The 25884-nt window shown below is 46.5% G+C and overlaps 1 protein-coding gene across 5 annotated transcripts in view; it reads right to left on the reverse strand.

Moving 5' to 3' along the window:
• sgce (sarcoglycan, epsilon) overlaps positions 1 to 25884 on the reverse strand; it is a 103260-nt gene that overhangs the window by 27922 nt on the left and 49454 nt on the right. For 4 of the 5 annotated variants that reach the window (XR_015078432.1, XM_085988301.1, XM_085988299.1 and 1 more), the window contains 4 exons: positions 24670 to 24868; positions 23655 to 23817; positions 4841 to 5052; positions 4325 to 4351 (listed from right to left, as the gene is read on the reverse strand). Coding sequence is in view for 4 of the 5 variants with exons in the window: in XM_085988301.1 (XP_085844427.1) it covers positions 4325 to 4351; positions 4841 to 5052; positions 23655 to 23817; positions 24670 to 24868 (601 nt within the window). In the remaining variant the exon portion in view is untranslated. The remainder of the gene's footprint in view (positions 1 to 4324; positions 4352 to 4840; positions 5053 to 23654; positions 23818 to 24669; positions 24869 to 25884) is intronic. The other variant, XM_085988300.1, reaches the window with a different exon arrangement.

Raw genomic sequence — 25884 nt, forward strand, 5'->3', positions numbered from 1 at the left:
TGTCCATCCCCTCATCCCCGGGATTAACCGAGTGAACCTTCTTTGTACTGACTCGAGAGCAAGTATGTCCTTTCTTAAGTATGGACACCAAAACTGTATGCAGTATTCCAGGTGCGGTCTTACCAATACCTTGAACAACTGAAGCAATACCTCCCTATTTTTATATTCTATCCCCCTAGCAATGAAAGCCAAAATTCCATTGGCCTTCTTAATCACTTGCTGCACCTGCATACTAACCTTTTGAATTTCGTGCACCAGGACCCCCAGATCCCTTTGTACTTCAGTACTTTCCAGTTTCTTGCCATTAAGATAATAACTTGCTGTACGATTTTTCCTGCCAAAGTGCATAACCTCACACTTTCCAGTATTGTATTCCATCTGCCAAATCTCTGCCCACTTACTTAGCCTGTCTATGTCCCCTTGCAGGTTTTTTATGTCCTCCTCACTCACTACTTTCCCTCCCATCTTAGTATCATCTGCAAACTTTGATATGTTACACTCGGTCCCCTCCTCCAAATCGTTAATATAGATTGTAAAGAGATGGGGACCCAGCACTGACCCCTGCGGCACACCACTAGTTACTGATTGCCAGTCTGAGAATGAACCATTTATCCCAACTCTCTGCCTTCTGTTAGATAGCCAATCCTCTATCCATGCCAGAATATTACCCCCAATCCCGTGATTTTTTATCTTAAGCAATAATCTTTTGTTGGCACCTTGTCAAATGCCTTTTGGAAGTCTAAATACACTACGTCCACTGGTTCCCCTTTATCCACCCTATATGTTACTTCCTCAAAGAACTCCAGCAAATTTGTCAAACATGACTTCCCCTTCATAAAACCATGCTGACTTTGTCCTATTAAATTATGATTATCCAAATGTCTTGTTACTGTCTCCTTAATAATGGACTCCAAAATTTTACCTACCACAGATGTTAGGCTAACCGGTCTATAGTTTCCAGCCTTCTGTCTACTGCCCTTTTTAAATAAGGGTGTTACATTAGCAGTTTTCCAGTCTGCCGGGACCTTTGCTGAGTCCAGGGAGTTTTGGAAAATTATTACTAATGCATCCACAATCCCTACCGCCACTTCCCTCAAGACCCTAGGATGTAAGCCATCAGGTCCAGGTGATTTATCTGCCTTGAGTTCCATTATTTTACCGAGTACCACTTCCTTAGTGATTTTGATCGTGTTTAGCTCCTCCCCCCCTATATCCCCCTGTTTGTCCAGTGTTGGGATATTCTTAGTGTACTCTACTGTAAAGACTGATACAAAATATTCATTCAGTGTTTTTGCCATCTCCATATTTCCCACCATTAATTTCCCGGTCTCATCCTCTAAGGGACCAACATTTACTTTAGCCACCCTTTTTCTTTTTATATAACTATAAAAACTCTTACTATCTGTTTTTATATTTTTTGCTGTTTATATTGTGTAGTCTCCTAATCTACCATGGCCAACTTGTCCCTCATACCCTTGTAGTTTCCTCTGTTTAGATTGAAGACCTTAGTTTCAGATTGTACTACATCACTCTCAAACTTAATGTAAAATTCAATCATATTATGGTGACTTGTCCCTAACGGCCCCTTTACCACAAGATTATTGATTAGCTCTTTCTCATTACACAGTACCAGATCCAGAATAGCCTGTTCCATGGTTGATTCCTCCACATACTGATCCAGGAAACCATCTCGCATGCATTCCAAGAATTCGTCCTCCACACCATTAGTGGTAATTTGATTTGCCCAGTCAATATGTAGATTAAAGTCCCCCATGATTACCGTATTGCCCTTGTTACATGCACTTCTAATCTCTTGATTGATACTGTGCCCTACATTACCATTACTGTTTGGTGGCCTATACACAACTCCCACCAATGTTTTCCGCCCTTTGCTGTTTCTTAGCTCCACCCAAACTGATTCCAGTTCTACATCACAATCTGCCAAGCGAAGATCTTTTATCTCTACCATACCGATCTCATCCCTTATTAACAGCGCTACGCCACCTCCTTTTCCTTTTTGTCTGTCCTTCCTAAATGTTGAGTACCCTGGAACATTCAATCTCTTCACTCCACTGAAGCTATTAAGATGCAAAAAAAGTTGCACTGTAGTACTCTACTGCTGGTAGGACACCAGGAATGGTAGATTCCTTTACACTAAGTACCAGCCACTCGCTGCCAGGTAGAGAACAGAGACTTTTGTACTGGATTTTAGGTGTCTTCAGGAAGTCCTGATTTACAATTTACAATTATACACTAGAGCTGTTCATGTTGACCAGCACAGAATCTATTGTCTTGATGACCAGAGCAGCTTCTACTGATGTAACAATGGTTCACAATCGAGAATTTACTGCCTTATATAAACTAAAGTCTTGATTACAGGAAACTGTGTGTTATCCGGAGGCTAAATGTCCGGCAAGCTCGAGCCACCAGCAAAAATCAGGAGCCGTTTTGTTAGGTTTTTTTTCTTCTCGTGGCTTTTTTTTTTTCCAACAGTCAGGCTCTGCAAAGTCTCTCTGAAGTTGTTGCTAAGCGACAGAGACGCTGCCAAGGTACGGCCGACTGTTTAGAAGCTGTTGCTAAGCAACAGTGTTTGTTGCCAGATACGGAGCTGAAAAGCTCCGTATGCTTCAACATTAACGCTGGTTTGTCCGGCAGTTTTGAGGGAATGGCAACAGCTCGGTCCCGTCGGTGCCGGATAGCACAAAGTTTCCTGTAGTAGAAAAACTGCAGCATTTAAAAAGATACTCAGCCATCTGTCACTGCTACAGCAGCTGGGTGTTAAAATAAAACTGGCACACAAGGTGGTAAAAATTGATTCAGGAAGTAGACTTGGGACCACCGTAAGTAATGCACTGAAAAAGAATAAAGAATGGCGAGGAGCTTTACCATTTTATCTGGCGTTCCTTTGCAAACACAGCTGTTCCCTATATTTTTTTTAATTAGTGGCAGTAGAGCACTAGGTAGGACAAGTGCTGTCTGTTAATGCAACTTGTATTCAAATAGAAATGGAAAATGCTGGAAACACTCAGCAGGTCAGGCAGCATCTGTGGAGAGGGGGTCGGGTTAATGTTTCAAGTAAATGTTCTTTCGCCAGTCATAGACCCGAAAGGTTGACCCGACAAGTTAACCTGACCTTCCTTTCCCCACAGATGCCGCCTGACCTGCCGAGTGTTTCCAGCAGGTTTTTTTTCAGATCTCCTGCATCTGCAGTATTTTTCTTTGTGCCTTATTCAAATAGGTTTCAGCAGTTCTCAGACAGTGTATCGGGAGAGCACTGTATAGGAGCAGAGCATTCAAGTAGAAGTGGGAGAACTAATTCACTCTTCACAGCAGCTCCTTGGATGAAAGGTCATCGACCTGAAATGTTAACTCTGTTTCTCTCTCCACAGATGCTGCCCAACCTGCACGAGGGTTTTGCAGCATTTTCTGTTTGTATCTCAGCTGCCTGGATGTTGGTTTTGTGCCGCGTGAGTGCTGCCACCTGCCAGTGCAGCCAGCGGAAACTCCAAAACAAACTTGTCACATTTACTCAGGTCGACCGTGGGGGAATATCTAGATTTCTTTTTTATACCGTGTCTTCCGTTGAGAGCCGACAGCACTCGCACAGCACAAAACTATCAAAGCACCTCTGTGGGGATTGAACTGATCCTCACAAGTTATTCCTCTTACTTTGAGAATCACAGCGGTTGTCAGCTGCTCACTGAGTTGTAACAAGTGCACTCGGGAGTGAGTTCATGGCCCAGATGGCCACAGCATTCCAGTTGAGGGAAGCAGTGATGTTGGGGTGGAAAGGACCTTCCAGGGCAGAAGTGAGAAGCTGAAATATATTCTAATTACAATGTTACTAAGTTCTACACACTGGGAAATACAGTTTTAAAAGAAAACAGTGATAATGGAATACAATCCTACTGCAACAGTCAAAGCCAGGTAATTATTCCTTTACATTCCCTCAAGAGAAATACACACTTTTCACTGAAAATAAATGAGAGTTAAGAGATCTCTAAACTGGTAGCTAAGGCAAGAGTTGCTCTTTCGTTACAATTGTCCGTGCTTTTCTACATTAAAAGCCACTACATATGACTTTAGGAGGTCTGAACACTCAAGAGCTCACTAGCTACGCTATCAAGAGATCTGACTGCACAACTCCCCAATATGGGTCAACGGTATGAAATGAACCATGAGACGTACAATAACTCAAATGGACACGTAAGCATGGAACAGACTCTGAAGCCTACAGTAGCAGATTATGATTGAACAAAACAAAAAAGTAAAATTAAAAACAAAAAAGTTCAATTTAAAACATAACAGGAAAGAAGACACTTACTCTGGTGTTTGCATGTCTCTCTTTTGCCTAGGAACAAAACAAAATTAATGAATTAAATAATAAGCATTGATACTTGAAACATCAAAAGATATTTGCTAATGGTGGTCCCACCTTTAGCAGATGTTGAGAAGATGATTATTGAATGCACTTGTCAGTATCTGCCTACAAGTATAGGGCCAGAGTGACTGCACACACAAACACATGATAGCCAAACGTAATGGACACACAGAATGAAACAGACTGAAGAAACAGCTCGAGGGAAAATAAATTCACATGGATGGAGCTGAAATATGAACTCATGCAATGGTGTGGACAGAGTCTGTGCTCTCTACCTGCTCTACTAACCTGTGACATTATTACTGTTAGTCGGAACTGAAACAGAGTAAGTAGAAACCTTTCCCCGGTATTATTTTAAGATATCATCACAAAATAGAAGTGTCTAGGTTTTTTTTAAACATGTGCCTATGTTTTGAGTCCCTGTGTATATGCATTTGGACAGCAGTGTGATGTACTTACACTCCTTCCCGGCGGCAAAACATGATGTAACCAAGGATAACAAACAGCACCAGGGCAACGGCTACTGGTATCGCCAGCGTAATCACAAAGTCTGTGTAATAGTCTTTGCTTTTCAGATTAGTAGAAGGTGGCTTATACTCTCCGTCATCAGGCAGAACACCATCTCCCCGAATCACCTCATTGTTGAGAGAAGCCGTCTTCGATTTATCAACCTGCCACCAAATTGCAAGAAAAAATAGCTGCATCTTTTTGTTTTACATACAGAAGGTAGGTACTTTTGGGAATTCAAGGCCAGAGTGATCTCCTGGGCTAGTTTCAATTGCCTAGATGGGTCGATGAGGAATTTCCCAGATTTTCTCCTCCAAATTGGCCTGGGTTTTTTAATCTGTTTTTTTGCCTCTCCCTGGAGATCACATGGTTTCAGGCAGGGTGGAGAGTATATATTGTGATACAATTGTGTGGGACAGGCTCGATGGAACAGAGGGTCTTTACCTGTCTGTCATTGTTCGTAAACACGCAAGGTGTACCACATCTCAGTACTTATACAACTTGGGAGTCAGAAATTTCTCCATCCTCAGCGTCAATATCCTTCATCTTAATCAGCACAATAGGTTTACTTTCTTCATACCAATACTTGATTGTATTAGCACTACGGTTCATTTTGTGATGTGTAAACCATGCATCTATTAGCAGTATTTTCAGATGTTTTCTCAGTGTCTCTATGGACAGTCTGAGCAGAATTAATCCGGCCCCAGGATCACCCCCAAAATTGTTTTATTTCTTTTTGGGGAAAGATCAGCCAGAACTCAGAGTCCTGGCAGCGGCATAAAAATGGTGCCACAGTATTATTTAGTAAAGATATTTAAAAATATTTAGTTCAGTTTAGAGGCTCCTCCAAAGACCTTTTTCCCAAATTTTCCTCTGCGATTCTTACCAACAGCCAAAACACCATCAGATTTTTCTGTCATCAATGCCAGCTTCACGACATTGCTAACTACACAGATCAAAGCTTAATTCTGGGACCTTCCTGGTCTTTATGGCTCAGTACCTTCCCACACATTGCATTTACCCACTGAGCCATTCAGGTAGGCATGGTCTCAAGTTTAACAGATTTTAGCTGGGATGGCGGTGTTGTTACAATTAGCCTCAGCGTCCTTATGCGAAGAAGGGGGAAAATTGAACAGCATTCTCATTCCAGATTGAGGACGGGATGAGTTTAGCTGCATATGTTGCCCCACAATTAAATACTCTGCTGCCACTCACTATCAGTGTCAGCTGTGGCTCAGTGGGAGCACTCTCACCTTGGAGTCAGGAGGTTGTGGGTTGAAGTTCTGTCCCACTCCAGAGACTTCAGCACAAAATCTAGACTGACATTTCAGTGCAGCACTGAGGGAGTGCTGCACTGTTGGAGGTGCCGTCTTTCAATTAAGAGGTTAAACTGAGGCCCTGATGGCTCTCAGGTGGTCGTAATTGATTCCGTGGCACCATTTGAAGAAGAGCAGGAGAGTTCTCCTAGTATCCTGACCAATATTTATCCCTCATTCAACTTCACTAAACATTATCTGATTATTTATCTCATTGCTGTTTGTGGGAGCCCGCCATGCGCAAATTGGCTGCCATGTTTCCTAGATTACAAGTGACTACATTTCAAAAGTACTTCATTGGTTGTAAAGCGCTTTGAGGTCATGAAAGGTGCTATATAGATGCAAGTTCTTTCCTTCTTTCTCTCTCTTTATCTAGGTTCACGTGCAAATAGTCACTTGAGTGAGTTACCAGAGGGCTGTTGGCAGCCACGAAACTGTACACAAACAACAGTCAGCAAAGTAAGAGATAAATAAAATCAAAAATAAGTAAAGCATTAGGTCTGCATAATATACTAGAACTATGTAAATAATCAGCTTGATTTATCTTCCAGGATCGTTGTTTGTTTATATTTAGAAGAGTCAAGCTTTTTATTTTCACTTCATTCTTTCCATTCCCATTAAAAACACTGAGTAATATTGAGATATTTTAAATCTTTCCTTGGTCTGTACAAGTATGATCATATCTGCTAACTATGGAGTAGATTTTCATCTTCGTCGCCTGGGTGTAAAATATCACCTGGGTGGAGCACAGGGAGTATTGCACGCTCATGAGCCCATCCATTTAAATTGGGCAGACTCCATTACAGATGTATTTTAAAATTAAATCAAGAGATGTTAAAGTGGCTATGATGAAGTGCACAGAATGCGTCTTTATTTTCTAGCATTGAGTAGAGGTGGTTAGCTGTGAAGAATGGCATCAATGGGCCAGCTTGGATAGGTTTTAGTACAGTAACCAGAATATGGACTGTGGTGGCTTCACTACAGGAACAAATATGCACAAGTAGCAGATATTTTGGGCCAGATTTTGCACCACTAGGACATCGAACGGTGTCTGCCGTTAGTTAGCCTTGCCCCTGCACCATTCAAAACTCAAAAAAATGTTGCCCACAAAGTTGCTGAAAGTTTGAGCTGATAATGGCACAGTGATGGAAACAGGGCATCTGGGACCTGAGTGAACAGGGCAACGAACAAGGTATCTCCTTAACCAATGAGATTTGAGGATTGGAAAATAAACAGCGGAAGGACTGAGAAGGAGGCAGAATTAAAGGTGGTGAATTCAATGTTAAATCAGATACAGAAAGAGTAATAGAGGGAAAGAAAGATGAGAGAAAAAGAGAGACAGAAAGAGGAAAAAATTAAAATTTGGCATTTTAAAAAATGCCTGAAAGAATGAGACACCACACTTATAATAGTTACTTTCCAGAGCGGTTGATTGGCAGTAATTAACAATTATCAAGTAGTTTAATGTCAGCTGTGGCTCAGTTGGTAGCACCAGGAGCGGAAGTAGCGGACCTGGAGGGAGCACAGTGAGAGCGGAGCAGTTAAAAGGAGCGGCAGCAACTCAACAGAGGCAGTTTTTAAAAAAGAGACATCAAAGTAAAAAAAAAAGTGATGTCGGCACAAGGAGCTGATTGGTGAGTAGCTGGGGAGTGTATTTTTTTTAAGTTTATTTCTGCCAAGTTAGTTAATAGCCTATTAAATAGAGGGAAATAGCTGATTTTTGAGTAGCTGGGGAATATTTTTTGTTAAGTTTTAAGTTCTTTTCTGTTGGGTTAGTTCTTAGTCTATTAAATAGAGGCATGGCAGGGCAGCTCAGTCCCATGGAGTGTACATCCTGTGCCATGTGGGAAGTCCTGGACGCTTTGTGTAGCCTGGATGACCACATGTGCGGGAAGTGTCGCCAGCTACAGCAACTTGAGCTCCGGGTTTCGGAGTTTGAGCGGCGGCTGGAGTCACTGCGGTGCATCCGCGAGGCTGAGAGTTACATGGATAGCACGTTTCTAGAGGTGGTCACCCCGCAGCTTAAGAGTATGCAGGCTGAGAGGGAATGGGTGACCGCCAGACAGAAGAGGAGGACCAGGCAGGTAGTGCAGGAGTCCCCGGTGTGCATCGCGCTCTCCAACCAGTATTCTGTTCTGAGTACTGGTGAGGGCAGCCAGAGTCAAGTCCACATCACCACGGGTGGCTCAGCTGCACGGGGGGGGGAGGAAAAAGAGTAATAGTGGTAAGGGATTCAATAGTTAGGGGAGCAGACAGGCATTTCTGCGGCCATAGACATGACTCCAGGATGGTATGTTGCCGCCCTGGTGCAAGCATCAAGGAGGTCACTCAGCAGCTGCAGGACACTCTGAGTGGGGAGGGTGAACAGCCAGAGGTCGTTGTCCATATCGGTACCAACGACATAGGCAGAAAGAGGGATGAGGTCCTGCAGGCAGAGTTTAGGGAGCTAGGAAAGAGATTAAAAAGCAGGAGCTCAAAAGGTAGTAATCTCCGGATTACTCCCGGTGCCACGTGCTAGTGAGTACAGGAATAGGAGGATAGATCAGATGAATGCGCGGCTGGAGAGATGGTGCAGGAGGGATGGCTTTAGATTCCTGAGGCATTGGGACCGTTTCTGGAGAAGGTGGGACCTGTACAAGCTGGACAAGTTACACCTCAACAGAGCCAGGGCTAATATTCTCACAGGGAGGTTTGTTCGTGCTGTTGGGGAGGGTTTAAACTAGCTTGGCAGGGGGATGGGCACCAGCATATAGGAGTAGAAAAGAGGAATAAGGTGCATAGAAGAGTGAGTGTGTTGGATAGTACTAGAGAAGAAAGCAGTACTAGAGGCGGAAGTAGTACCATATTAGATGGGAGCAGACTAAGAAAGACTATGAAAAATTAAAAAATGAGATTAGAATGCATGTATGTAAACGCACAAAGTGTGAATAAGGTTGGTGAGCTACAAGCACAATTAACCGTGTGGCAATATGATGTTGTGGCAATAACTGAAACGTGGCTTAAAAACAGTGCGGACTGGACACTTAATATTCAAGGGTACAAGGTGTTCAGAAAAGATAGGGAAGGAAAAAAGGGAGGTGGGGTGGCAGTGCTGATTAAGGAAGACATTGTAGTATTGGAAAGGGAGGATGTTCTTGAGGGGACAAGGACAGAATCCATTTGGTTAGAGTTGAGGACCAAAAAGGGTATGATTACGCTATTGGGGGTATTCTATAGACATCCAAATAGTGAGAGGGAGGTAGAGGAGCAAATCTGCAGGGTAATCGCAGAGATATGCAAGAGCTATAGTGTGGTGATATTGGGGGTCTTTAATTACCTAAATATCGATTGGGAGAATGCTAGGGTAAAGGGAAAGGAGGGGGACGAATTTCTGAAATGTGTTCAGGAGAATTTCCTTGACCAATACGTTCTTGGCCCAACTAGGAAGGAGGCATTGCTGGATCTGGTGCTGGGGAATGAGGTGGGCCAGCTCGACCAAGTGTCTGTGGGAGAACACTTGGGTACGAGTGATCATCGTATCATAAGATTTAGATTAGCAATGGTGAGGAGCAAGGAGCAATCTAGAGTGGATCTTCTAAACTGGAATAGGGCTAACTTCAATGGGATGCGAAAGGATCTAGCCAGGGTAAAATGAAACCAAAGACTGACAGGAAAAACTGTAATGGAACAATGGGTGATCTTTAAGGAGGAGATGTTCCAAGTACAGGCTAGGTACATTCCAACAAGAGAGAAGGGTAAGGGAACCAAAGCAAGGGCTCCTTGGCTGATGAGGGAGATAGAGAAGGTGAATTCTTCAAGGGAGAACCAGTCCAAATACAGTAAGTTGTGAGGGGATATGCAGTTGAAAATAAGATTGGCAAAGAGAATATGAGAGTAGAATGACAGTTAACATAAAAGGGAACCCAAAAATCATCTTCCGGCATGTAAACAGTAAGTGGGTAGCAAGAGGCAGGGTGGGGCCTATTAGAGACAAAGAAGGTGATATATGCTTAGAGGTGCAGGGCAAGGCTAAAATACTCAATGAGTACTGATATACCTATCAATTCCTCCAATAAAAGGCGAAGAGTTACGAAGGTGACTAAAGGTTTTTATTGACTAAATAACAGAGCCCACTCTCGTGGGTGATCCGATCCAAGCAGGAGGAATACCAGTCAGTCGCTCACCTTTATACCTGGCCTGGTGGGTGGAGCCAAGGCGGAGTCGGCGGTGGTCATCCCAGGTATAGCAGTGTGGCAAGAGGCGACCTCGTACCGTGATACAATAGTGGTCAGTGATACAGTTATAACGAACAGTGGTGAACAGTGCTAACTACTAACAGTGATACGATAGTGAACGTGGTTTACCACATTCACCCCTTGTTTAGAATTAAGTCCGGCGGGGTGAAGTGTACTACCAATTCTGGTAGGTCAGTCTGTCCGGAGGCTTCGTAAGCCTCTCCGATCGCCGCAGCGGTGGTGTTGCCTTATCCGGTGCTGGTGCCTTATCCGGTGTTGATGCTGGTGTTTGCGTGGTCGGCGAGGGCTCGTGGGGTTCCGGCATGCCGTCTACCTGGGCTGGGGTTGGGGGGGGTGGTGGCGGTGTTTCCGGATCGGCTGAGGGTGCGAGGTCTCGTAGGGAGACAGTGTCCTCCCGCCCGTCTGGGTACGCCACGTAGGCGTACTGGGGGTTGGCGTGCAGGAGGTTCACCCTCTCGACCAGGGGGTCCGTTTTATGGGCCCTCACGTGTTTCCGCAGCCAGACCGGCCCCGGGGCGGTCAGCCAGGTTGGTAGAGTGGTTCCCGTAGTCGACTTCCTGGGGAAAACGAACATTCGTTCATGGGGGGTGGTGTTAGTGGCCGTGCAAAGTAATGACCGGATGGAGTGCAGCGCTGTCGGGAGGACTTCTTGCCAGCGGGAGGTTGGGAGGCCCTTAGACTTTAAGGCTAAGAGGACGGCCTTCCATACCGTCGCGTTCTCTCTTTCCACCTGACCGTTACCTCTGGGGTTGTAGCTGGTGGTCCTGCTTGCTGCAATACCTCTCTCTAGGAGGAATTGCCGGAGTTCCTCGCTCATGAAGGAGGAGCCCCGGTCGCTGTGTATATAGTTCGGGAACCCGAACAAGGCGAAGAGGGCATTCAGGCACTTGATGACCGTGCTACTGGTCATGTCGGGGCAGGGGAAGGCAAAGGGGAAACGGGAGTACTCATCAACGATGTTGAGGAAGTACACATTACGGTCAGAGGACGGGAGGGGCCCCTTAAAGTCGATGCTCAGGCGCTCGAAGGGGCGGGTGGCCTTGATCAGGCTTGCTCGGTCCGGCCTATAGAAGTGCGGTTTGCACTCCGCACAGGTCTGGCAGTTCCTGGTCATGGTCCTGACCTCCTCGATGGAGTAGGTCAGGTTGCGGGCCTTAATGAAATGGTAGAGTCTGGTGACTCCGGGGTGGCAGAGCTGGTCGTGGAGGGTCTGAAGCCTATCGATATGCGCGCTGGCGCATGTCATTCGTGAAAGGGCATCAGGGGATTCGTTCAGCTTGCCTGGCCGGTACAAGATCTCATAATCGTAGGTGGAGAGCTCGATTCTCCATCTCAAAATCTTGTCATTCTTGATTTTGCCCTTCAGCTTGTTATTAAACATGAAAGCCACCGAACGCTGGTCGGTGAGGAGGGTAAATCGTTTGCCTGCCAGGTAGTGCCTCCAGCGCCGTACTGCCTCCACGATCGCCTGGGCCTCTTTCTCGACCGACGAATGTCGGATCTCGGGGCCCTGTAGGGTCCTTGAGAAGAAGGCCACTGGCCTCCCCTCCTGGTTTAGGGTGGCGGCTAAGGCGAAGTCGGATGCGTCGCTCTCCACCTGGAAGGGGATGGACTCGTCCACTGCGTGCATCGTGGCCTTGGCTATGTCTCCCTTAATGAGGGAGAAGGCCGCGCACGCCTCCTCCGTGAGGGGGAAGGAAGTGGCTTTCAGGAGGGGTCTGGCTTTGTCCGCGTAATTGGGTACCCATTGGGCATAGTAGGCGAAAAGCCCCAGGGTTCTCCTAAGTGCTTTAGGGCAGTGGGGGAGGGGTAGCTCCATGAGGGGGCGCATTCTTTCTGGGTCGGGGCCGATGATTCCGTTCTCCACTACGCAGCCGAGGATGGCAAGGCGTGTGGTGTTAAACACGCATTTCTCCTTATTGTAGGTGAGGTTCAGCCGTTGGGCCGTACGGAGGAATTTCTCCAGATTCGCGTCATGTTCCTGCCGGTCGCGGCCGCAGATAGTGACGTTATCTAGGTAGGGGAATGTAGCCTGCAGTTCGTTCTGGTCAACCATCTGGTCCATCTCCCTTTGGAAGACCGAGACCCCATTAGTGACACCGAAGGGGACCCTAAGGAAGTGGTATAGGCGCCCATTCGCCTCGAAGGCGGTATACTGGCGGTCCTCAGGGTGGATAGGGAGTTGGTGGTAGGCCGACTTCAGGTCGATGGTCGAGAATACTTTATACTGTGCAATCTGATTGACCATGTCAGATATGCGGGGGAGGGGGTATGCGTCCAGCTGGGTATATCTGTTTATGGTCTGGCTGTAGTCGATGACCAGGCGGTTTTTATCGCCGGTCTTTACGACTACGACCTGGGCACGCCAGGGGCTGCTGCTCCCCTCGATAATGCCCTCTTTCAGGAGGCGCCGCACCTCAGAGCTAATGAAGGCTCTGTCCCCGGCGCTATACCGCCTGCTCTTGGTAGCGACGGGTTTGCAGTCAGGGGTAAGGTTAGCAAACAGAGAGGGTGGCGGGACCTTGAGGGTGGAGAGGCTGCAGGTGTTACGCGGTGGGCGGTTTAACGTTTGCTGGTTGTTGACTGTGAGTGGGGGGAGGGGTCCACCGTATGCTAGGGTTACGCTTTGGAGGTGGGATTGGAAGTCCAGCCCTAGTAGGACGGCAGCGCAGAGATGGGGGAGGACGAGGAGTTTAAAGTTTTTATACTCCGTGCCCTTAACCGACAGGGTCACGACACAGTAGCCGCTGATGTCCGTGGCGTGGGACCTCGATGCCATCGAGATTCGGCTGCGCGTTGGTAGGACAGAGAGGGAGTAGTGGCTCACCGTGTCTGGGTGGATGAAGCTCTCCGTGCTTCCGCTGTCGAACAGGCAGGTCGTGGCGTGGCCGTTCACTTTGATGTCCATCATTGACTTGGACAGATGGTGCGGGCGGGCTTGGTCCAGGGTGACGGAAGCTAGTGTGTAGCTGAGCGAGTCGTTGTCATCTGCGGGCGAGGCGGTCGGGCGTGGTGAGTAAAATGGCGTCTCCCACGAGGTAGGGCAAAATGACGGAGAAGATGGCTGCCCCCGTAGCTCACATGAGGCACTATTGGGGTCGGTTGCCTTAATCAAAGATGGCCGCCCCCATGACTCATGTGTGGGGATGCTGGCCTCAGTTGCCCTAAACAAAGATGGCCACCCCCATGACTCATGTGTGGGGATGCTGGCCTCAGTTGCCCTAAACGAAGATGGCCGCCCCCATAGTTCGCATGCGGCACTGCTGGCCTCTGAGGATCCGCTCCTGCAGGCCTTGGAGAAGTGGCCTTTCTTCAGGCAGGTTCTGCATGTGGAGTTCTTGGCTGGGCAGCGCGACCTCGGGTGCTTCTCCTGGCCACAAAAAAAACAGCCGGCGGCCCGATCGCGGATGCCCGATGTCGGGGCCGGTGCCGGGGGTGGCGGGGCCGGTCGGGTCCGGGACGCCGACGCAGAGGTAGGTCCCGGGGGCGGCGCTGGGAAGGGTGCTGTGGTAGGGGTCGGGCCCGAGTCCCAGGGTCGCGAGCAGTACCTGGTGAATGCTTCCTGATCTTGGTGGGCCACTTCCAGGGAGATAGCGAGGGCTTCAGCTTTTTCCATGCTGAGGTCTTTAGCTTCCAGCAGTCTTTGCCGTGAGTACTCGGACCGTAGGCCTTTCAGGAATGCGTCGCGGATATTATCTTCAGTATTTTCGGCTGCCGACACCGATTTAAAGTCACAGTTCCTGGCGAGTGCATATAGCGCCTGTGAGAATTCGGCTACTGATTCTCCTGGCTGTTGCGGCCGTGATCTTAGGAGGTGCCTAGCGTACATGTAGTTTACCGGGGTCCGGTACTTCTGTTTCAGCAGGTTGATGGCGGTCTCGTAGGTAGTCATGTCCTCGATGAGAGTGTATACTCTCGGGCTCAGTTGCGCCTGCAGGACACTTAGTTTGGATGCCTGAGGGACGCTGGATTCTCTCAGGTATGATTCGAAGCAGACCAGCCAGTGTTTAAAGTCTGCGGCTGAGTTTGCTGCTCGTGGGTTCAGGTCCAGGTACGGCGGTCTGAGGGCTCGCAGCCAAGCTGGCTGGTGTGGCTGTGCTCCTGGGAGCTGCGCTGGTGGCTCCTCCGCCGGTTGTGACTCGTTGTCGGACATCATTAAATTTAGTCAATAAAATTGATATACCTATCAATTCCTCCAATAAAAGGCGAAGAGTTACGAAGGTGACTAAAGGTTTTTATTGACTAAATAACAGAGCCCACTCTCGTGGGTGATCCGATCCAAGCAGGAGGAATACCAGTCAGTCGCTCACCTTTATACCTGGCCTGGTGGGTGGAGCCAAGGCGGAGTCGGCGGTGGTCATCCCAGGTATAGCAGTGTGGCAAGAGGCGACCTCGTACCGTGATACAATAGTGGTCAGTGATACAGTTATAACGAACAGTGGTGAACAGTGCTAACTACTAACAGTGATACGATAGTGAACGTGGTTTACCACAAGTACTTTGTATCGGTGTTTACTAAGGAGGTGGATGCTGACAAAATATCGGTAGAAGTGGAAAAGGTCAAAGCAATGGAAGGGGTGAAAATTGATAGACAGGATGTACTAGAAAGGCTGGGTATGCTTAGAATGGACAAGTCGCCTGGTCCAGATGGCTTTCGTCCTAGGTTGCCAAGGGAATTAGGGGAGGAGATAGAGGAAGGGCTTGCCATAATTTTCTAATCTTCCCTAGATGCAGGGGAGGTGCCTGAGGATTGGAAAGTGGCAAATGTGACACCCTTGTTCAAGAAAGGGTGTAAGGACAATCCTAGTAACTACAGGCTGGTCAGTTTATCATCAGTGGTGGGTAAAGTTTTAGAAACAATAATCAAGGAAAAAATTAACAGGCACTTGGAGAGGTTTAAGCTAATTAAGGAGAGACAACACAGGTTTGTAAAAGGCAGATCATGTTTGACTAATCAAATTGAATTTTTTGATGAAGTAACAGGGAGGATTGATGAAGGGAATGCAATGGATGTTGTCTACATGGATTTTCAGAAGGCATTTGACAAAGTACCACGTAGAAGGCTGGTTAATAAAATTGAGGCTCATGGAATAGGTGGGTCAGTGGCAACTTGGATAAGGAATTGGCTTATGGACAGAAAACAGCGAGTTGTGGTAAATGGCTGTTTTTCAGACTGGAGGGTGGTAGACAGTGGTGTTCCCAAAGGGTCAGTGCTGGGGCCACTGCTCTTTTTGATATATATAAATGACCTGGCCATTGGAATAGAGAGTAGAATTTCTAAATTTGCGATGACACCAAACTTGGGGGTGTGGCAAACAGTGAGGATGATACCAATCGACTGCAACAGGACATAGAAAGGCTAGCAGAATGGGCAGAGGAGTGGCAGATGGAATTTGTTAGAGAAGTGTGAGGTGATGCATTTTGGCAGAAGGAACAGGGAGAGGTAACATACACTTAATGGCACAGTTTTAAAGAGTGTGCAGGGACAGAGGAACCTGGGAGTTAATGTGCATAAGTCCCTGAAGGTGGCGGGACATATTGAGAGAATGGTTAACAAAGCATATTGGATCTTGGGCTTCATAAATAGAGGTATTGAGTACAAAAGTAGAGAAGTTATGCTGAACCTTTAGAAAGCGCTGGTTAGGCCACAACTGGAGTATTGCATCCAGTTCTGGTCACCACACTTTAGGAAGGATGTGAAGGCCCTTGAGAGGGTGCAGAGGAGATTTACCAGAATGGTTCCAGGGATGGGGGATCTTAGCTACAAGGACAGGTTGGAGAAGCTGGATTTGTTTTCATTAGAGCAAAGGAGGTTGAGGGGTGATTTGATAGAGGTGTACAAGATTATGACGGGTTTAGTTCGGCTAGACGGGGAAAGGCTGTTCCCACTAGTTGATGGTGCAAGGACTAGGGGACACAGATTTAAGGTTTTGGGCAAGAGATACAGGGGGGATGTTGTTGTGTATATACCTTTAAGAGAAGAACTGATTCTATACTGCAGTACCGGCAGTGACCACCCCTGTATATAAAGCCATAGCAGGCTTCTGTATTTCAGTCTTGAGTTCCCCTCTTCAGTAAATACCTGTTTTATTGTTCTCCTGCAGTCCGAGTATTATTGATACCCGGACACTACACTGGTGACGGGCAGGTTCGAACTCACCTGCAGTACTGCATCACCTCACGGGGATCTTTTCCCTGAAGAGAAGCTTCTTGGAGGTCGAAGTCAGAATGGCGGGCGTCGACCGCGGGCAACAGCCCAGGGATCCATCGGAGAGCTGCAGGGGAGGCTGTGGCGAGCTGGGCCTCGCTCCCCAGTCGAGGTGTTCCAGCAAGTCGTGCTGGTAGCAGATAGTGCACTGACCCTCCCGGACTGCGGCGGGTTCGGGCTCGATCGAGCGGCTCTGCAAAGGGGCCGTGCAGCGTCGTCGGAAAAGAGAGGGTGGAGCGCACAGGGCGCGGTCGGTGCTCAAGAACCGGGCAGCGTGGAGAGGATAGAACGAGGGAAAGGAAAAGTGAGACGCGCCGAAGCCGTGGGTCGCCGCCATTACCCCGTAGAACGCTAGGAGCAGCGTGGCAGCAAGGGGAAGAAGGAAAAGCGCGGGAGGCGCCATTTTATTCCATTGGGGAAGAAGAAAAAGCAGGAGGCGCCATTTTAAATCACTCAAGATGCCGAAGAGTGGCAGTATCACTGCTTTCGACAACGAGGTAGAAGACTGGACCACGTATGTGGAAAGAATTGAAGTGTACTGCGAGGCAAATGAGGTGGCCGATGGAAAGAAGGCGTCGGTATTATTAAATTTGATGGGCGCGAGAACGTACGGCCTATTGCGGAATTTAATTACCCCAGCTAAACCAATGGAGAAAAGTTTTGAAGAGATTGTTAATATCTTACAGGAACACCTAAACCCTACACCGCTGCTGATAGCAGAAAGATTCAAGTTCCATAAAAGAAACCAGCACAAAGATGAGAGCAATGCTGACTATCTTACGGAACTACGCAAGTTATCGAAGCACTGCCAGTTCGGAGCAGGACTGGCAGACACCTTACGGGATAAGTTTGTCTGCGGGCTCCAGAGTGAAGGAACCCAGAAACGACTCCTTTCGGAAAAGGACCTGATGCTAGAACAGGCTTTCAGCGTGGCAGTATCCTACGAAGCAGCAGCACGGGGAGCTGCGGAAATACAACAGAAACCACAGGAATACAGCGCTAACGAAATGGCGTATGGAGCAGAAAAGTGCTATCGCTGCGGCAGAACAACCCATGATCAGAAGGACTGCTGGTTTAAGGACAAAGTATGCAGGCAATGTGGGAAAATGGGACACATAGCAAGAGTCTGCAGGTCGGGAAAGAAAACCAACACTACAAGAACTACTAAGGAAAAGTACAAGAAAGTAACAGACAGTAGTGCGGAAGATCAGGAGAGTGATAAGGACTCCGGGAGCAGGAGACGAAGTTGTCTAAAGTTACACAACGTGATCGCAAAGGAGGATCACCGAACCATTTGGGTCGCCCTCATGATAGCAGGGTCCCCAGTAAAGATGGAATTGGACACAGGATCAGCCATAACTGTCATGAATCGACGAGACTATGAGCGGCTATTCTCACACATACCCTTGAAGGACACGTCCATTGTATTGAAGACATACACGGGGCAAAAAGTCTACCCCAGAGGAAAAATAAGGGTGCCAGTTGAATACAACGGCAAGGAAACACAGAAACTGTATCTATATATACTACCAGATGGAGGACCACCATTATTGGGACGTGAATGGATCCGAAAAATACAATTGGATTGGCATTCCATTCAGGCGCTGTGACTAAAAAGGATGATGACGTCACACCTGGACGACTGTCAAAAATCCTAACTGACGCAAAAGAGGTGTTCCAACAAGGACATGGGACTCTAAAAGGAGTAACGGCAACAATAAAAATCGAAGATAACGCAAACCCAAAATTTTTTTACGGCCAGACCAGTACCTTACGCGATCCGCCCAGCCGTTGAAGCAGAGCTGGAGAGTCTGGAGCGTTCAGGTGTGCTGTCCAAGGTGGACTGGAGCGAGTGGGCCACACCCATCGTTCCTGTAATGAAGAAATCATTAAGCAGCATGCCTGGGGAACCGAAGAAGGTTCGCATCTGTGGGGACTTCAAGGTAACTGTGAACCCAGTCCTGCACACAGTACAATATCCACTTCCACGGATAGAAGATATTTTCGCCTCACTATCTGGAGGGAAACGCTTTACAAAGATTGATCTGGCCCAAGCTTATCTACAAATGGAGGTCGAAGAAGCATCTAGGAAATACCTCACGATAAACACTCACAAAGGCCTTTACCAGTACAATCGACTGGTATTCGGGGTAGCATCAGCCCCGGCTATTTGGCAGAGGGCGATGGAACAAGTCCTGCAAGGGATCCCGGGGACCCAGTGTTATTTGGACGACATCCTGGTTACGGGCGAAAATGACAGTGAACACCTTGCCAACCTGGAGCAGGTGCTCACGAGATTACAGGAATATGGGCTATGAGCCAACCGCCCCAAATGCGAGTTCTTCAGGAGACAAATCTCGTATTGTGGCCACATGATTGATGAGGAAGGGTTGCATAAGTCGCCGGACAAGATTGAGGCTGTCGTCAAGGCTCCAGCGCCGGAAAATGTGTCGCAACTGAGGTCGTTCCTCGGGTTGGTGAACTACTACCATAAGTTCTTGCTGAATTTATCTACAATTCTGCACCCACTGAACGCCCTACTGCAAACTGGAGTAACATGGAAATGGAGTGATGAGTGTAAGCGTGCCTTTCAGAAATGTAAATGCCTAATCACTTCAAAAGAAGTATTGGCCCACTACAATCCAACACTACCGATTCGGTTAGCATGTGATGCGTCTCCCTACGGCATCGGAGCGGTGCTGTCACACAAATTCCTTGACGGTTCAGAGAGGCCAATAGCCTTTGCGTCGCGCTCGTTAACCTCAGCCGAGCATAACTACGCCCAGATTGACAAGGAGGCCCTCAGCCTGGTGTGGGGGGTGAAAAAGTTCAATCACTATCTGCACGGGCAGAAATTCACCCTACTGACTGATCATCAGCCCCTGGTCTCCATTTTTAACCCAAAGAAGGGCGTTCCGGTGATGACGGCGCAACGGCTGCAAAGATGGTCACTTTTTCTAGGGGCACATCAGTACGACGTAGAGTACAAAGGTACGAAACAGCATGGAAACGCTGATGGGCTGTCGCGCCTACCGTTGCCTACGGTGGAGGAAGCACCTGCAATGGACCCTGTTGAGATATTCCATGCGACCATAGTCGAATGTCTACCTGTTACAAACTCAAGTATAGAGAAGGAAACCCGAAATGACCCGATACTCTCTCGGGTCTATGATTTGACGGTGAAGGGATGGCCAGCACATGGCGACTCACTGTTGCCAGCATTCTTGCCAAGGAGAGAACAGCTGTCAGTGTGCCGGGGGACCTTGATGTGTGGATCCCGAGTGGTAATTCCACCCAAGTTGAGAGATAGAGTGCTCAATGAGCTTCATGAGGGTCATCTGGGAGGGGTAAAAATGAAGAGCCTAGCCAGGGCGTTTGTGTGGTGGCCGGGAATCGATAAAGAAATCGAGGATATGACCAAGAGATGCACAGGATGCCAGAAGGTCCAAAACGCTCCACCACAGGCCCCGCTACATCCATGGGAGTGGCCCTCATCTCCATGGCAACGGGTACACATTCATTTTGCTGGTCCATTTATGGACTCAATGTTCCTAATCGCTGTGGACGCCCATTCAAAATGGCCAGAGGTCATCAAAATGTCCTCCACCACCACGGAGAAAACTATTGCAGTCCTACGGACCATCTTCGCCAGGAATGGCTTGCCAGAATAGATTTGTTCCGACAATGGGCCACAGTTTGTGTCCGAGGATTTCTGGAGGTTTCTGAGGAATAATGGGGTGAAACATTACACATCTGCCCCATATCATCCAGCCACAAATGGATTGGCTGAGAGGTTTGTTCAGACCTTTAAAAAGGCAATAAAGGCAATGTATAATGACGACATACCACTACAACACAAGGTGGATAATTTCTTGTTTGCTTACCGGAATGTGACACATGCAGTCACCAACCAAGCTCCAGCCGTAATGTTCTTCAACCGAAGGCTAAGTTGTCGCCTGGATTTGCTCAAACCAAACATAAGACGAGATGTTGAGGATAAGCAATTCCAGCACATAAATGAGAAGCCAACCAGGAGCTTCAAGATAGGGCAACCAGTCTTGGCCCGCGACTACCGAACTGAAAAATGGCAGTCAGGAACGATATGCACACAGCAGGGACCACTAATGTACACAGTGGATGTTGGAGAGAGCATCGTGAGACGTCATGCTGACCAGATTCTAGTCACAGGAACAAGCCAAACCCATACCACGAGCAGGTGCACCTGGTAATCAACCCAAAGTACAGATTGCGTCTACCTCAGAAGCAGTGGTATTGGAAGTTGACGAACCAACCAATGACAATGAGCCAGAATCAACTCCGCCGCAAGAACAGGATACTCGAGAAAGGCGCTATCCAGTCAGGATCAGGAAGCCTCCTCAAAGACTGAACTTATAAATGATTATTTCAGTTGATGTATATAGTACAGAGAAAATTGTAATTGTAATTAGTTATTATTTAGTTGTTAAATGAATGTTATGTACTGTTTATCTAAAAGGGGAGGAATTGTTGTGTATGTACCTTTAAGAGAAGAACGGATTCTATACTGCAGTACCGGCAGTGACCACCCCTGTATATAAAGGCATAGCAGGCTTCTGTATTTCAGTCTTGAGTTCCCCTCTGTTCAGTAAATACCTGTTTTATTGTTCTCCTGCAGTCAAAGTATTATTGATACCCGGACACTACAGATGTGAGTGGTGATGACCTGGAATTCGCTGCCGACGGAAGTGGTGGAAGCGGAGACACTCAATGTTTTCAAGGGGAGATTGGATAGGCACTTGAGGGAAATAAACTTACAGGGCTACGGGGATAGAGCAGGGGAATGGGACTGACTGGATTGCTCTACAGAGAGCTGGCACGGACTCGATGGTCCATATGGCCCCCTTCTGTGCCGTTATGACTCTATGACTGAGTGCTACCACTGAGCCAAGGCTGATATCTTGGCTCTAATTGAAGAGCTAGCACCAGTGGGCCAAATGATTTCTTTCTATACCTTGTAAATTTTATGATTCTATGAACTAGAGGCTCAATCCTTTCAAATGGATTCAGTTAATATTGGTGCAAACAATTCCCCAGTCTTGCGTTTGATGCCTTAAAATTATATGGGTGAAGATGTAGATAAAGTGAACCTAATGGCTCTATTTTCTTGGATATAAATGTCTCATTCAATGAAAGACAAAGAAATTAATTTTCTTTGATTTTGTAACTACTAAGATTAAAGTTTACAAAGCTAACGTTAACTAGGTAGGCCCATCCTGCCCCATCAGGGCTACTGTCTTGCATCCTAGCTCAGGCAGCTTCTCCTGGCCCCACTCCCTGTGCTAGAGGCCTGACTCCACATAGATATATCTCAGTTACAAGTTTCCAGCAGCAATATGCTCTATTGTTTTTCTTGCCACTTGACTGTGTTTTTCTATTGTTATCCCCATCAGGAAGTGTCTGAGATTGGGAAATTCAGTGCCCAACTGTTATTGGATGGTTCAGTCTTGGTGCATCTGGACTAAAACTAAGGACTGAGAAGGATGCTGAGTGACATGGAAGATTATGGAGTCCATTTGCTGGGAGTCCATAGTTAAACATGGCTCTGTGGTGGCTAGTCTTTAGCATGTCCTCTTGCCACCTGGATGGAGAAGGTGCAGCTGAGCTACAATTAAACTTCGGACAATTAGTTACTGGAAACAAATACTGACAATCTAAATGGTAATTAAACATGCGAAATAATAACTGATTGGAATCCTCTTGGAATTTTTTTCTTATTTAATTTTGATATATATGTTAATAAAGTGGAGCTGTCTTATGGTGGGTTGGGGAGAGCAAGCCCCAAACAAGTTACTACTCGAGATTGTGGTCCTCGACAAACAGGTGGGAAAGAGCTGGCGAATGGTGGGAAGTGGTGTTCCACAAGGATCGGTGCTGGGACCACATTTGGTCACCATTTACATTAATGATTTGGGCTCGGGAATTGAAAGTATAATTTCAAAATTTGCGGATGACACTAAATTGGGGTGTATAGCTAATAGAAAGGAGGACTGCGACAAAATACGGGAAGACATTAATAAATTTGCAGAATGGGCATGTAATTGGCAAATTAATTTCAATATAGGCAAGTGTGAAATGGTACATTTTGGTAGGAAGAATAAGGAGGCCGCATACTCCCTGGAAAATAAGTGTCTAAATGGGGTAGAGGAACAGAGGGATCTGGGGGGTACAGATACACAAATCATTAAAAGTAGTGATGCAGCTTAATAAGGCCATAAAAAAGCAAACAAAGTACTGGAGTTCATTTCTAGAGGGATAGAATTGAAAAGCAGAGAACTTATGTTAAACTTGTATAGAACCTTGGTTAGATCACACTTGGAGCACTGTGAACAGTTCTGCTCTCCATAGCATAAAAAGAATATAGAGGCACTGGAGAAGGTGCAAAAAAGATTTACTAGGATTATACCAGAAATGAGAGGTTATATCCATCAGGAGAGATTAAACAGGCTGGAGCTCTTTTCTCTCAAAAAGACACGACTGAGGGCTGACCTGATAGAGGTCGTCAAGATTATGAAAGGGTTTGTTAGGATAGACGTAGAGAAGATGTTTCCACTTACGGAGGAGACCAGAACTAGGGGCCTTAAATATAAGACAGTCACTAATAAATCCAATAGGGAATTCAAGAGAAACTTCTTTACCCAGAGAGTGGTTGGAATGTGGAACTCACTACCACAAGGAGCAGTTGAGGCAACGACCGTAGATGCATTTAAGGTGAAGCTAGATAAACACATGAGGGAGAAAGGGGTAGAAGGACATGTTGATGGAGTGAGATGAAGAAGGGTGGGAGGAGGTTTCTGTGGAACATAAACATTGGCATGGACCTGTTGGGCCTGTTTCTGTGCTGTAAATACTATGTAATAATCCTGAGCTAAAGCATGAAAGGGTAAGAACATCAAAATATGTGTGATCCATTCCAAAAGAGGGGATGCAAAAAGGATTATAAATTCACAAGTGGATAGTGTATGACTTACCAAGGACAGTTTACACCAGTCAATGTCAAACTGGGCCCTAAATTTCTTGTCACAACTTATGCTGGGTTCCATCTCCTGGCTGCACTTCAGCTGGTTCTGTGGAGTTTCCACCTCCTTTAGGCAGGATGAGAAAGTCACATCCGTACCCACCATGACATAAACCCTGCAGAGGAAGAAGTCCAACAGCATGTAAAGTTTTCAACAACAACAGCTTGTACTTATATAGCGCCTTTAACGTAGTAAAACGTCCTAAGTTGCTTCACAGCACAACGGCCGGCACGCTAGGTAAGTGCAGGTCGGAGGCTTGCACCCGCGGGAAGCCTCCGACCCAAATTTCTGGGCCGTTGTCCCCTGAGAGAGGCGAATTAGGGGGGGGGGAATGGAAAATTTGTCTCCAACTCCCTTAGGCTATCAAAACTAATCCAGGAGATCACATTGGCCCTGATTTTGCGTTATAGACTACCTACTTCAGCAAAAGCAATTTAATCGCAACTTCCTGGTAAAAATACCGGGACAGGAAATCCACAACCCTTCTGATCTAAGTTTGGCGGGAGTGTGGCAGAGGAGCTGCAAATTAAGCTGGGACTCGAGATATGCCAGGTCGCAGCCTTCCATACCAGTTTGTGTGAGGCCTTGTTTGGGATGGAGCCTCCACGCACCTCAAACATGGTCCCTGCATCAGAAGGGGTGTGACTGGGGAAAATGACACTCAAACTAAGAGTTTCCTCATCCCAACCCTGGAAAAGCATGGCCAAGTGTACTGGCCTGCCCTCCAGTGGAAGTGGCGCACCTTGGAGTCCGGGCTTATCGAAAAGGATGAAAATAAAAAAGACAAATCAATCCATGCCATTCTTTTATGTCAAGCCTGGAAGCAGCCGAGTTCCGGGAAGAGGAAACCTACCTCCAGCCCCTTGGCACAGTGACCTGGACAGGTGAAGGAAGCAAGTTAAACAACCAAGAATCAGATTGAAATCCAAAAAATTGCTTTACTGTCTCTCTGAAAAATTAAACTCACCCTTCCTTCATATTATTGATGGGAAGAGGCACTCTTCCACCCCGGTCTAGTGCTGAGGTGATGTTAATAGCATTGAGACGATCAGGCTGCCAAATATTCTTCACTGCTCCCAGGAAATCACCAATGACCTCACTTGCCAACATCTCTTCCACATTCATGTTCTTCACAAAGAACTCAGCTTGATATGGCAAGGGATAATCTTTAAACAAGAAGAATATAAGTAAAGGTTAAAAATAATGGATGCTCGGACCATGTTTTATGAACCACAAAAAGATGTGGTTAAGTGGTGTTCCACAGGGCTCTGTTGTGGTCACTTTCATAATTATGGGGGATTTTAACTATCATATTAATTGGACAAATCAAATTGGGCAGGGCTGCCTTGAGGATGAGTTCATTGAGTGTATTAGGGATGGGTTTCTTGAGCAGTATGTAACTGAACCTACCAGGGGGCAAGCAACCTTAGATCTGGTCCTGTGTAACGAGACAGGATTAATTAAAAATGTCCTAGTAAAGGATCCCCTTGGAATGAGTGACCATAACATGGTTGAATTCCATATTCAATTACAGGGTGAGAAGGTTGGATCTCAAACAAGCGTGCTAAGCTTGAATAAAGGAGACTATGAAGGTATGAGAGCGGAATTGAGTAGAGTGGATTGGGAAAATAGATTAAAGGGTAAGACGATACATGATCAGTGGTGTACATTTAAGGAGTTATTTTACAACTTCCAAAAAATATATATTCCACTGAAGAAAAGGGTGTAAAAGAAAAGACAGCCATCCGTGGCAAAGTAAAGAAATTAAGGATAGTATTCGACTAAAAACAAGGGCATATAAAGGTAGCCAAATCTAGTGGGAGGATAGAGGATTGGGAAAACTTTAAAAGACAGCAAAAAATAACAAAAAGATTGATTAAGAAAGGGAAGATAGATTATGAAAGTAAATTAGCAAAAAATATAAAAACAGATAGTAAGAGTTTTTATAGTTATATAAAAAGAAAAAGGGTGGCTAAAGTAAATGTTGGTCCCTTAGAGGATGAGACCGGGAAATTAATGGTGGGAAATATGGAGATGGCAAAAACACTGAATGAATATTTTGTATCAGTCTTTACAGTAGAGGACACTAAGAATATCCCAACACTGGACAGACAGGGGGATATAGGGGGGGAGGAGCTAAACACGATCAAAATCACTAAGGAAGTGGTACTCGGTAAAATAA

This window comes from Somniosus microcephalus, chromosome 5 (genome assembly GCF_052327205.1).
Source record: "Somniosus microcephalus isolate GS21.2 chromosome 5, FLI_Smic_1.0, whole genome shotgun sequence".
In the NCBI taxonomy this organism is placed as follows: domain Eukaryota; kingdom Metazoa; phylum Chordata; class Chondrichthyes; order Squaliformes; family Somniosidae; genus Somniosus; species Somniosus microcephalus.